This window comes from Podarcis cretensis, assembly GCF_951804945.1.
Source record: "Podarcis cretensis genome assembly, chromosome: 2".
Taxonomy (NCBI): Eukaryota; Metazoa; Chordata; class Lepidosauria; order Squamata; family Lacertidae; genus Podarcis; species Podarcis cretensis.
In genome coordinates, this window is record NC_137171.1 from 2,209,804 (window position 1) to 2,223,071 (window position 13,268).

The window sequence follows — 13,268 nt, forward strand, 5'->3', positions numbered from 1 at the left end:
CTGCAGATTCCCAACTCCCATCCCATCCTATTGGACCCAAGTCTCCTACCTGCAGGGCATGCCTCTGGGTTAGCAGGAAGTGGAAAGATGCTGAGCTCTAGAGTTGCACTTTTAAAGAGTTGCACCCGACAGCTGCAGTTCTCTCTCTCCTGATTGCTCGCTCTCCCCACAGTTTCCATCTAAGTGCCCTGAGTGGCCTCCTGCCCTGCCAAGCAGAAACACAGCACAGTAAATGTAGATGATGCTCAACTGGTTGCACCTCAGCTACAGGAAACAGGTTTTAAAGGAGGGAGGTGGAATCTACCTATTTAACATTCTAGCGCTTAAAACAAAGGTGGGAATACTCATTGAGATTCTCAACTTTAAAATTTGCATGTGGACATCCAAAATCTAAAAATTTCAGTTCATTAATTGCAAGTGGATATTCAATTTACAATTTTTAAGGGGAAACTATTCCTTTTACTGGGCTTTTGTGCATCACTACTTTGGAAGCAAGAGTTGAGTTACAGCCAAAAAACAATTATACTTTTCTGAATGTCGGGTATCAGGTTTCCTATTTTCTTTAATGCTATAACATACACATGAGTAATACTGATTACTGAAACAAAGGGGGGAAATCTCAAGCAAATTTTCCTAGCATGCAGCTTAATCCTATCCATTTTTACTTGGAAGTGTCATTGAGGCATTATCCAGGCATTATCCCGGATCAGCATACATAGGATTGCAAAATGACAAATTTCATTTTGGTTGTCTATCTAAAGTTTCACCTGTATCAAAGGAGTTCTCACTGAATCTGCATCCCATCCGATGGTGGATCTCAAGCAGAGGATGGAACCCTTAAGCTGCAATCCTATGCTCACTTTCCTGGGAGAAAGTCTTAAGGGGCACAAAAGAACTGTGCAAAATATACGGTTAAACCAACAGGACTTTAAGATTTACTTCCTGTAATAAAAATATTTCACCATAAATGTGAAATTTTGCGTTTAGATTTTAATATTTCACCAAAGTTCATATCTATCTGAAATTTCATCTTCAATTTCATCTCCTAATGATTGAGTGACAGACCTCAGTGATTGGAGACATTAAGTTACTTCCAATGTTATTGCTGAACTGTACCGGAAGAGGGAAATTCTCATTTCCTTTTAAATTAGACAGGTGCTTCAAAGGCACACCCAGGCTAAATTTTCATTTCTCTTCTAGGATTCTTTCCAATGAATAGAAGCAGTACATGGTGCTTGTCCTCTTCCCAGTCTCCTCCCTCTTCTCCATCTGCCCACTCATCCTTGTCACACCACCACCTGGGCTCTGAGCCTTCTTCACTTTGGGAATCCCCAGCTGGTTTCTCTCACCATTCCTCTATGTCCAGCCAGTCCGTGACACTCCCCGCATGCTAGATTTGTATGATTAGAAAGTTGTTTCTTTTTAATACAAGACAGTGTTCAGTTGTGTGTTCCCTGAAGTAGTACAGTCCAGGCAGAGGGCATTTTAATAGGAAACATTCCATTTCTGTGTGCTTCGGCGCCTAACCTCAGCAGAGTGTTTAGCTGGGGACCCGTAAGAACAAAAAAGACCACCTTCATAGCAGGTATTTTTGTTTGTGTGTGTGCAGGCTCTTCAGCTACGTCAACCAGGAGAAGCTCTTTTCCAAGCCTACTTATGCCAGTTTCATTAAGCTGCTGGATAATTATCATAAAAGTGTAGGGACAGGGGAAGAATTCACTGCTGAGCAACTGAAGGAGCAGGATAACTTCCTGAGTGAGGTCATGAAGACTGAGGTGATGAAAGTGCTTTACAAATTCCTGCACAGCAAACGTAAGTCTTTCTTCATAATAAGGTCTCTGCCAGCATAGCCACTATGGTCCCTCCAGGTGTTGTTGACTACCACTCCCATGCTACCTGGGGCTTATGGGTATTATAGTCCAAATTTCTGGAGTTGGATACGCCTGACCTATGCAACTGAATTTAAGGGCCTTTTTGGTAGTGGCACCTGAGTTATGGGGTTCCCTCCCCAGAGAGGCCCTTTCGAGGTAAAGACATTTTTTCCAAGGCCTTTTAAATCTGTGGAATGTTCTCCCCAGGGAGGCTCACCTGGCTCCTTCGTTATACACCTTTAGGCATCAGGCACAAATGTTCCTCTTCAACCAGGCCTTTGGCTGATTGACATCCTTTTAAATGTGTTTGTGGGAGGAGGTGGGAGGGGAGGGAGATTTCTTGGTTGCAATTGTTTTTATTACGTATTTTGTGTTTTTATCTTGTATTTCTATGTTGTGAACTGCCCCAAGGTCTATGGATGAAGGGAGATATAAAAAAGAAATAAATAAAAAGAAATAAATAATTCTTAATATATTTTGGAGAGCTTTTTCCTGCTATTTTATGTGGCTGCTGTTTTTATCTAAGGTGTGTTTGTGTGCTGGGGTGGGTAGTGGCAGTGCCTGTTGGATGATGAGTGCAACATCATTGCCCCAAACCCTCCTATACCTATTCTCTCATTTTATATCCCTCTCTTTCCTTGATATTATAGTTTTTCATTTTTGTGTTGTTGCTGTTTTAAAGGAAATCTCTCTAGTGCTGGGAACCCCAGGATTCTTGGGGTAGAAGTCATGACAGTTTAAACATTTTAGTGCAAAGTCTGGCTTTCATTCAAACACGACTTTTTCTGCGAGTGTTACATCATTAGTAAACACAGTTGGTACCCATTGCTTCACCCAAGCTATGCAGAACATTAAAGGGGAGATATAGGATTTATTTGGGATATTTTATTTTGGTTCTTTTGAGTGAGAAATTAATGCCTTTTTTCTTTCCCTCCCCATCTCTTTCCTAGATCGTTATGGCACAGAGGCAGAGTTTGTTGCTGACCTAAAGGAGATATGGTTTGGCCTTTACTCCAGGGGCAAGGATGAGCATGACTCCAGTGGCTTTGAACATGTGTTTATAGGTACATTCATAAAAACCAACAAACTTCCACCTTCCACAGTTTCATGCAATTACCCACCTCTACTTATTTGCAACCATTGTTTGCCCCATCTGATGCTGTTTTGACACCATTTTTAAACTTGAGAAAGTTTCTATTTTGAATTATCTAAACAATTAAGAAGCACGTGATGATGTCACAACAACATGCAGCCAGTCAGGTCTAGAAACAAGGTGGCACCATTACTAGCCTTCTCTGTGGTTTTGGCTACATGAACATTTGCACAGGAAGGCTCAAACTGGCATTAATAGGTACAGTACTAGACCGCAGGGCAGCTTGCACCACTCCCCTGGGTTCCCTCCAGCTGCACTGCTCCTGCTTACTGACATGGAGAAGAAGAGGGGCAAGGCAGTGGCAGTGGCAGTGTGCTGGCCCAGTTGCACTGCACTGACTTCATTGCCACTTCACACCTCTGCAACCAGGTTGGCTGAACAGTGCAGCCCGACCACAACATCTGTTGCTGCATATGCATATATGTAGATAAATACATATTTTCCTTTTGTTGTTCTCATCACCCAGAAGTAAACTTAAAATGCCCATATTTAGTAGCAGCAGGATTTACTAGCCATTAATGGAAAATGTTTTTTACTTTTTAGGGGAAGTCAAGAAAGGAAAAGTATCTGGATTCCACAACTGGATTCGTTTTTATCTGCTGGAGAAGCAGGGTATAATTGACTATTTCAGCTACAACTATGATGGTCCGGTGAGTATCACTGGGAATGGCTACAGTCTTCCAGACTTTTTGAAGGCATCTTGGAGAATGAAAGTTCCATTAAAAAAAAAAAATCCATAAATTTTGCATAACAGCTAAAATGAGACACAGACTTCTACCTCAATGACTGCAAACATTGTTTTTTTTTACTAATTTTTATTACTTTGTCATAAGTTATGTACAAATTAACACATAGCCATGTAAACAATAACAGAACCACGCATAGATCAAGCATTTTAGAAAATTTATTTTAGTGCCACAGAAAGGAGCAGATGTTGGTGGGGCAGTGCCCATTTGCCCCAGTAAACCAGCCGCTGCTGCCTGTTCCTAGTCCAGGGAGCTATGTGCCTGATATATAGCAATAAACTAAAAAGGGCTTCATTTGGAGGTGCCTCTCCACAAAATATTGCCTTACACTGCCACCTAGGGTTGGGTGACAGAATGAGATGATCCCTAAGAAGCATATTTTTCAGGGGGAATGAAAATGCTGGATGCCAGACTCACCTGCTGCCTATAGCAAAGCTCAAACCACTGTATTAAGTAAACTGCATTCTACCATTTAAATTTCGCACCTGTGGGCAGCAGGATATCCTCAGGCATCTCCTCTAGTGACCACCAAGGTCCGAGCCTATTATGTTAATTAAAACAAACTCCTTTGGGGGATTGTGTGATAGGGAAGTTTCCTGCTGTTTTTATCTGTAAAATAACACTCCTTGGGGGAAAGTGTTAGGTGTTTTGCGAGGAGGGAGTCCTGAGCACTGGCAATTTTCTTCTGTGAAATGGGTATGTTGTGGTGCCCACGGCAATTCCTTAGATTTACAATGTGTTCCTGAGTCTCCAAAGGTTGGGGACCTCTGTTCTTAGAACACCTATTTCAGAGGGTGCCTCCCCTTTGAAAGGTCACAATTTGTTATGTTCTGAACACCAAGAGAAGGTAAAGAGGAACAGAGCACAGGGAATACATATTCTGACTTAGTTTTTCCAAAATATTATATGGCTGCTTTGCATCTCAAGGCAGCTTACCTCAGAACAGTAAAATGTAGATCCATCAGCACCAAAAAGGCTGTCTGTCTCTTGTCTATGGCCAGCCTGTGCATAAGACCTCTGAGTGCAATCTCAAGGCCTGGGCAGGTTTACCATAGGAACAGAGAAAGCAGCCTTCTCATGAGTCCATTTAGTTGGTCCATTTAGCTCAGTATTGTCTACATCAACTGGCTGTGGCTCAACAGGGTTTCAGGCAGGGGACAATCCCAGCCCTACCTGGTGGTGCCAGGTCCTTCAAATAACCTGGTTCCAAATAGTTTAGGGCTTTTTAGGCTGGAAACAAACAGGTAACCAATGCAGCTGGCACATTACAGATGTTATCTGCTCAGACCATGTGCCCCCACAAGCATCTAAGTGATTTCCAAATTACCTTTAAAAGCAGTCCGTCCACCCACTTTATCTGCACCTCATGCAGAGCACATTGCAATCATCTAGCCTCATTTACCCATAAGATGAACCCCTCAACTCTCACAAAAAAGTATACCTGTATTCTTCTGCCAAACATTGGAGGTGTGGCATGCTAGACCACTTAGGTACCACCATCAACACAAATACTCATATCCTCAGAACTGGGGAGTTTTCACAGCTTAACATTGCAAAATTCTTTCCCCCCCCCCCCCATGTCTTTAAATATCCTCCTTAATAATTTCTGGTGCTTTCATTTTCTGGTTTAGTGGACCTCATACCCAGATGTGTTGGGGCTGCAGTTCAATTGGGATGGATTTTACAAGGAGGTTGGAACAGCCTTTATTGGAAGCAGCCCTGAATTTGAATTTGGACTCTATTCACTGTGTTTCATTGCTAGGCCTGGAAAAGTGTGAGTATAATGACATTACAGGACATTTACATAACTATTGTGTCTATAGACCTCTCCAGTGTGTTGTGTTCTTTTTAGAAAAAAGGGAGCCGGTACTCGCCATGAAGTACAATGTGTCCCCCAAAACCCGCCATAGTATGCAAGGGAAAGGGAAGGAGGAGGGGAGAGCAAGCTCAAGCTCTTAAAGCTGCAGTTCCTAATTCATTACTATAAATGCAAAATAAGTTCTTAAAGATACAGTTCCTAAATCATCAATATATGATTTTTTGAAAAGTGAGAAGGGGAGATTTGTTTTGAGGCTCAGTGGATGTCACTTTCCAATTTCAGTTCTGTTTCTTTGGTTTTAACAATATAGAAAGGTAGATAGACCACAAGATTTTTTTAAAAAAATAGGTGCCGGTACTGCATACTGTTAAGTACCACCAGAAAAAAGCACTGGACCTCTCCTCTATAAATTGCTCTTCAGCACATTTTAGGCCACTTCTGCAGTTCTTTTAGACAGCCCAAGAGACTATAAAGACTTCTTACCACATTGGCCTGAATATAAGCCTCACTTTCCCCCCAAATTCCAACCATGAAAAGATCGTGACTTATATTCACGATCTTATGGTATGCAGCCAAGAGCATGGGGCAAACAGCGCCTACCTTGCGCGTAGACCCCCATCCTCTCATAGAATCATAGAATCATAGAGTTGGAAGAGACCACAAGGGCCATCGAGTCCAACCCCCTGCCAAGCAGGAAACACCATCAGAGCACTGCTGACATATGGTTGTCAAGCCTCTGCTTAAAGACCTCCAAAGAAGGAGACTCCACCACTCTCCTTGGCAGCAAATTCCACTGTCAAACAGCTCTTACTGTCAGGAAGTTCTTCCTAATGTTTAGGTGGAATCTTTTTTCTTGTAGTTTGGAACCATTGCTCCGTGTCCGCTTCTCTGGAGCAGCAGAAAACAACCTTTCTCCCTCCTCTATGTGACATCCTTTTATATATTTGAACATGGCTATCATATCACCCCTTAACCTCCTCTTCTCCAGGCTAAACATGCCCAGCTCCCTTAGCCGTTCTTCATAAGGCATCGTTTCCAGGCCTTTGACCATTTTGGTTGCCCTCCTCTGGACACGTTCCAGTTTGTCAGTGTCCTTCTTGAACTGTGGTGCCCAGAACTGGACACAGTACTCCAGGTGAGGTCTGACCAGAGCAGAATACAGTGGCACTATTACTTCCCTTGATCTAGATGCAATACTCCTATTGATGCAGCCCAGAATTGCATTGGCTTTTTTAGCTGCCGCATCACACTGTTGGCTCATGTCAAGTTTGTGGTCAACCAAGACTCCTAGATCCTTTTCACATGTTCTGCTCTCAAGCCAGGTGTCACCCATCTTGTATTTGTACCTCTCATTTTTTTTGCCCAAGTGCAATACTTTATATTTCTCCCTATTAAAATTCATCTTGTTTGTTTTGGCCCAGTTCTCTAATCTGTCAAGGTCGTTTTGAAGTGTGATCCTGTCCTCTGGGGTGTTAGCCACCCCTCCCAGTTTGGTGTCATCTGCAAATTTGCAAATTCCCCCCCCCCCCCCGAGACCAGGAAGGGAGAGAGCGAGGAAGGAAGGGGAAAGGCCACCAGCAAAGCAGCACCGCTCCCCCCCTCCCAGTATACAGCCAGGAACAGTGAGGAAGGGAGCAGCTTATATTTGGGTATTTTTTCTTTTTCCCCCCTCGAATTTTAAAGGTGCAGCTTACATTCGGGTGTGGCTTATATTTGGGCCAATATGGTAGCTCACCCAAGAAAGAGTATATCTTCAATGATTTATTCACACACACTTATAAAACAAAACAGCACAAACTATCACTGATCCTAGCATGTAAACCTAGCATCAACAGACAAACAATATAAGCTTGTCTTAGCTAAACCTAAAACACACTAGTAGAATTCTTTTACATAGCCCCAAAATGAGCTTAATTGGGCCAGATAACAGAATCTGTTTTTTTAAGAAAAGCAAAAGAAAAGCCCTTGTAAAAATCGATGCAAAGTTGTAACCATTGCAACATCCTGAGCGGGTATTGATTAGGACTGTGTAACTAGTCCAGACAGATTCCAGATCCTGAATCCGGCTTTGTCTGGTCTGGGTCACTGCAGATCAGGTCAACTGCCAAAAGGAGGGTTGTTGGGCAAAGAGGGGAGAAGGAGAAGATACAAGGAAGAGCCTCTGCCTTGTGTCTCCTGCCCAGACTGATACCTCAGTCAGTAAAGCATGAGACTCTTAATCTCAGGGTTGTGGGTTCAAGACTCACGTTGGGTGAAAGATTCGTGCATTGCAGGGGGTAGGACTAGAGGACTCTCGTGGTCCCTTCCAACTCTACAATGCTATTATTCTTCCTCTTCCTGCACTCCTTAGCACCAACCACATTTTATTACAGTTTAAACCCCTTAATTAGACATTAGGACTGTGCAAGTACCCCAATTCAGTTCAAGGCCCAAATCAGTTCCTAATTGGATCAGGGCCTAATTAGGATCACTGATCAAAGTCTGAACTGCATTGGGGGTCCTTTGCACAGCTGTACTAATTGTATCTGTGGCATCTAGTCTCTGCTGTGCAGGGTGCAAAGCAAGCATGGAGTTTGTCTACTGCCTTTGGAATGGAGAGCCAAATACTTTGTTAGTTCAGATGACAGATGGTCAAGAGGAGGGTGCAGATAAAATTTGAGAGAGAGGCATAGGCGCCGACTCCATGGGGCCTGAGGGGGCCCGAGCCCCCTCAAAAATTCGTTTGGGGGGGCTCTGCCCCCCCAATAATTTAAGAAAATTATTAGTTATATTATGCTTTGTAAAATCACAAAATTATGTTGGTATTTTTTATTTTCCTTGTTTGACGATAGTTACCTTTTAAAATACATTCAGTAATGAATTAAAACAAAGCCACTCCCGATCTAGAGGGGGGGGGTTGCGGGCTCTCGACCCATCAACAATCTCGCGGGGCTGGCGTCAGCCCCGCAAGAAGCGGGGATTCCCCCTAGCTCATTAATATTCACCACCCACGGCGGCAGCCAATCGGCTGCCGCAAAGGGCGGGCCCTCACAGGTTCACTTAAGGTCGGGGCAGCCCGGGGCTCGCCCCTTTCATTCCCCCAGCAGCAGCGGTTTGGAGGTCTTGGGCCCCCCCAATATTTTTTATAAGTCGGTATGGGCCCCCGCCCCCCCCAATATTTTTTATAAGTCGGCGCCCCTGGAGAGAGGACAAGGCAGGTGGCTCAGGAACAGTATTTTATTTCATAAAATGTATATGCCGCTTGATCATAAAAAATAGAGGAAGGAAAAGAAAAGCCTCAAAGTGGTGTGGAACAGGTTCACCCAAACACAATCAGTTGACTTACTGTTTGTAGATGTTGCAGCCGTCTTATGACTGGTTCTGCTCATGTTCAGGTCACACAGTCCAGGACAATCCGTGTCTTGGAAATATGTTGAGTTGTGATCTGGATGTTTTTTTGTAAGGCTGATGATTCCACATGCACCAGTCTGTCAGAAAGGGAAAGGGAAAGAGGGAAAGGGAAAGGGAAAGCAGTGTGTTGGTGGCAATGCAAAGCTGACTTGAATAAGAACTCGTTTTCTTCCAGTGTGGGACTTCTGATTGGAACTGTGGTCTGGTTCAAAAGAAAGAGCCGAAGGTTTGAGTAGCAAGATTATTAAATGTCAATCTTCTGTTCTTCAGGTGTCAACTGAAAATTGGGGGCCACAACCTGGGGATTCAGACTTATACCTGGGATAAATCCACCTATGGAAATGGGAAAAAGTACATAGCCACAGCTTATGTGGTTTCCCCATGATGCTACAAGATCCTGAGTATGAAAACATCCTGAATGGCCAGATGCAGCCTGCATGATGCAACCACATTTGTATGGGAGCTGCTCTACATAGCCTTTCATCTTTCGATTGAACATTTTTTTCTGTTTGTTTGCCTAAGTCATATGGAGTGCGCAACAGGTCTTGTGACTGGAACTCATCTGTGATAGTGAGCACCTTTCATGCTCCAAGTAATACTCTGCCAGAAGTGACTCCACATTTTGCCTAAAGCACAGTCCAAGGTGGATTCACAAAAAACACCTGGAGAATGTAAATGGAAAGTGAAACAATCATCATCAACAACAACTGGGAGAAAACAAACTTTTCTATCCCACCAACATAAGAACATAAGAGGAGCCTTACTGGAGGTCCATCTCATCCAGCCTCCTGTTCTCACAGTTGCCAACCAGGTGCCCATGGAAAGCCCACAGGGAGGACATGCACTGGGGCACCCTCCACATTTTTGATCCACAGCAACTGGTATTTAAAGGCATGTCACTTGAGACACTGAAGGCAGTAAACCACCACCATCTCTAGGAACCGCTGGTAGTCGTATCCTTCTATCTAAGGCAAAATTTGGTATAAAATGGAGGTTCCTACCCCCAAGAAATTTCACAGGCAGCCAAACTAGAGTCAAGAATGCTAGCAACATTTCTCAGCAAGGGTGGGTCCAGGGTTGATGGTGTCCTCCAGGCAAATAGTACTCTAGTGAGCCCCCTGATCTGTCACTGGGTCCTCGAAGGCTGATCTAGCTCTTGTGGCAACACTCTAAGCAACACTGAACAGCTTAGGGTGGTTAAGTATCCTCCTTTAAAGACAATATTTGAAAGGTTGACGGAAGACATTCCACTATTTGAAGGAGGTTGTCTGGTCCAATAACCCTAAAAAGGGTGACCTTGAAGGTGACGATCAATAGTTACTACCTGGAGAGTGAACCAAACAGGCAGACACACAGGTCCCCTGGTCACAGCCTTTCCTATTATGGTGTGATGTATAGTATTTTTGTTAGTAGTTCTTTCCAAAATTGCAACTTTACATATAAACAAGTGCCTTCAAATTTCGTGGTCTTCCTTTCCTGGTGATGCATAAATTACCCCTTTAAGGTGTAACTGGGTATAATCATGTATTAAATTTTCCGCAATGCTCCAGACGAGAGTGGGGAACCTCCAAACACACAGGCTGAATTAGGCCCATCAGGCCTCCCCATTAGGATATTTTGGCCAAGCCACATCCTCCTGCCCTAGATATCAGGTGTGAGGCAGTGAAAGATGCAGCAGGGCCAAAGGGGTTTTGCTTCCAAAGTGTCACACTGTGAGCAAGCCCTGGCAACCAGCTCCACACCCTGCCTCCCCCCCCCCCAACACTGTATCTATTTTATTTTATTTTTATTCTGCCATTGCCACCAAAATTGACTGGTTTGGACCTCTTCCCCTCTGATAAATGGGCTTCCAGTGATGTCATACTGGGGGTTAGCCACCTCTGGCCTAAGGAGTCAAGTATCTTCTGCTCCATCTTGCCTGCCCAGCAGTATTCCATCAGAAAGGCATCCCTTTCAAGTCATCACTGGCAAATCAAAATGTGAGCACTTTAGAGATGTAGTCATTGCCTGTTTGATTTGACTTTGGTAGGTATCAAATCTGAGATCTCACACTCTCCCAATGGTCCAATATTAAATGCCACAGCATGTTAACTAACAAAAAGTTGTCACATCTTAAATGAAGAAATCAGATATAATATCAAATACTCCCATTATATACCCTTAAGCTGAAAATATCCAAACTTGTGAGCATTGCAGTCCGTCAGCAAGCTGTTTGTTCTCTGGAGATAGCCTTAATGAAAGCAGGCTGACCTGCTGCCACTTGGGGGCGCTTGAGGCACACTGTCTCCTGCTATGGACCTTGGCTGAAGGACTCCACATTCTAGGTGTTCTGTATCCATGAGCAAAATGCCTGACAAGTTTGATGGGTATAGAAAGGCAAAAAGGTGTGGGAAGTTCCGTTCTCACAGCCCCGCTCTCACCCCTGGTTCCTGAATTCAGCTCCTTTGCTTTCCGCTTTCCCCACCATCACTGAGGCAATTGCCCATGGCCAGGAAAAGTGAACATGTGGCACTTCAGAAATTGCTGGACTGTCACCCCTGATCATTGGCCATGCTGGCTAGGGCTGATGGGAGATGGAGTCCAACAACATCCGGAGAGCCATGGTTCCCCATCCATGTTTCAGTAGGAGAGGAGTCATACTTCCTGCCATTTGCTCTCTCCAACACCCCTCAAGTCCTGTGTCCCAAAGACAACGATGTTGTCCATCAGTTCCTGTCCTATTGGACTCCTTCTCATTGCCTGAGATCCCATTTCTATTCCATGTGGTAGCTAGTGTCTGGTAGGACCTGTGGGGGAGAATGCAGCAGTCTTTCGCCCAACGTGGACCAAGTGGCAAAGCCATTTTTTTCCAAACCCAGCCCTGCCCGCTGTCTTCCCAAACTGCTTGACTCCTTATTTTAATGCTCCCCCATACTGTGGGTAGCCATGTGTACAACATTACAGAGGACACTTCACTGTCTCAAGGCATCCTTTTTTTAAGGGATGGAGAACATCTGTGGCCTTACAGATGTTGCGGGACTCCCGACTCTCATCAACACCCATCACCATTGTCAATGGTCAGAGATGATGATGGGAGTTGTAACCAACAATATTAAGGAGGCTGCAGGTCCCCCAAATCTGCTTTGTTTGAAGGGTTGTGCAGTCCACGTCCAGATTAAGATGAAGAACCTTAATGTGGGGGTAAGTGGGAGCAGGAGGGGCCTTGAAGCCAGCAATCAACATTTAGAACTTGGGCAGCAGGTGGACCAAGCCCACAGGTTGCCTGGTCACAGTCTTCCCCACTATGCCGAGATGTACTGCATTTCTATTGAAGTTACACTAATATTTTTCTAAATTTGCATCTGTATCAGGAGATGAATTTTTTCTGCAACATAATGTCCTCTTTTGATGCATTCTTTTCCTTTTTTGCCAGAACGTAAGTAGCCACACTGCCCAGTCCATTGACCAATGGGGGCAACGGGAGAACTAAGCTGCCCTCCATGTGCACAGCTGAGTCCATCTAGCTTCTTGGCTGTGCTGCTCTGTCAAGGCTGTCACAGTCAAGCTAATCACAAAGTTAGAGTTAGAAACACACCAGTGCCAGCAAGACTATTCTTGCTCAGGCATGGTCTCCCAGTGCAAACAAGGAAGCTTGCCCAAGAGAGCCCAATGGCCAGCCTGGGTGGACAGGACTGATGAAACACCTCTGAGTACTTGACTGCCAGGAAAATGCTCCAATCAGGTTGCTCAGCCCAGAGAGCCAAAAGTTCCTGGTTCCAACACTGGCATTTCCTGACCTGCTAGGATAGTGTGACAGAATGTTACGAGAAAGAGAAAGAGAGAGAATCACAAAAAAATGGATTTTATACATCTATTTCTATAACCCTATAAAGAAGAAGGGACGCAGGTGGCGCTGTGGGTTAAAGCCTCAGCGCCTAGGGCTTGCCGTTCGAAAGCACCTCCGGGTGCAAGTAGATAAATAGGGACCGCTTACCAGTGGGAAGGTAAACGGCGTTTCCGTGTGCGGCTCTGGCTCACCAGAGCAGCGATGTCACGCTGGCCACGTGACCCGGAAGTGTCTCCGGACAGCGCTGGCCCCTGGCCTCTTAAGTGAGATGGGCGCACAACCCCAGAGTCTGTCAAGACTGGCCCGTACGGGCAGGGGTACCTTTACCTTTTTTTATAAAGAAGAAGAAACCAGGGCTTTGTTTCAGCCAGAACTTGTTGGAACTCAGTTCTAGCACCTCTCAGGTGGGTGCCATTGCCATTATAAGAGAACAAGGGAGGCGTTCATGGTGAGTTCCAGCACC

General features: G+C 44.6%; 1 protein-coding gene across 1 annotated transcript in view; it reads left to right on the plus strand.

The window, feature by feature from the left end:
- The window catches only part of ENDOU (endonuclease, poly(U) specific), a 46,553-nt gene extending 36,116 nt beyond the window's left edge, over positions 1–10,437 (plus strand). Inside the window, exons 5-9 of the mRNA XM_079967854.1 lie at positions 1,610–1,812; positions 2,822–2,935; positions 3,568–3,674; positions 5,402–5,544; positions 9,250–10,437. Of these exons, the coding sequence (XP_079823980.1) occupies positions 1,610–1,812; positions 2,822–2,935; positions 3,568–3,674; positions 5,402–5,544; positions 9,250–9,364 (682 nt within the window). The 3' untranslated portion in view covers positions 9,365–10,437. The remainder of the gene's footprint in view (positions 1–1,609; positions 1,813–2,821; positions 2,936–3,567; positions 3,675–5,401; positions 5,545–9,249) is intronic.
- The last annotated feature ends 2,831 nt before the right edge of the window (positions 10,438–13,268 follow it).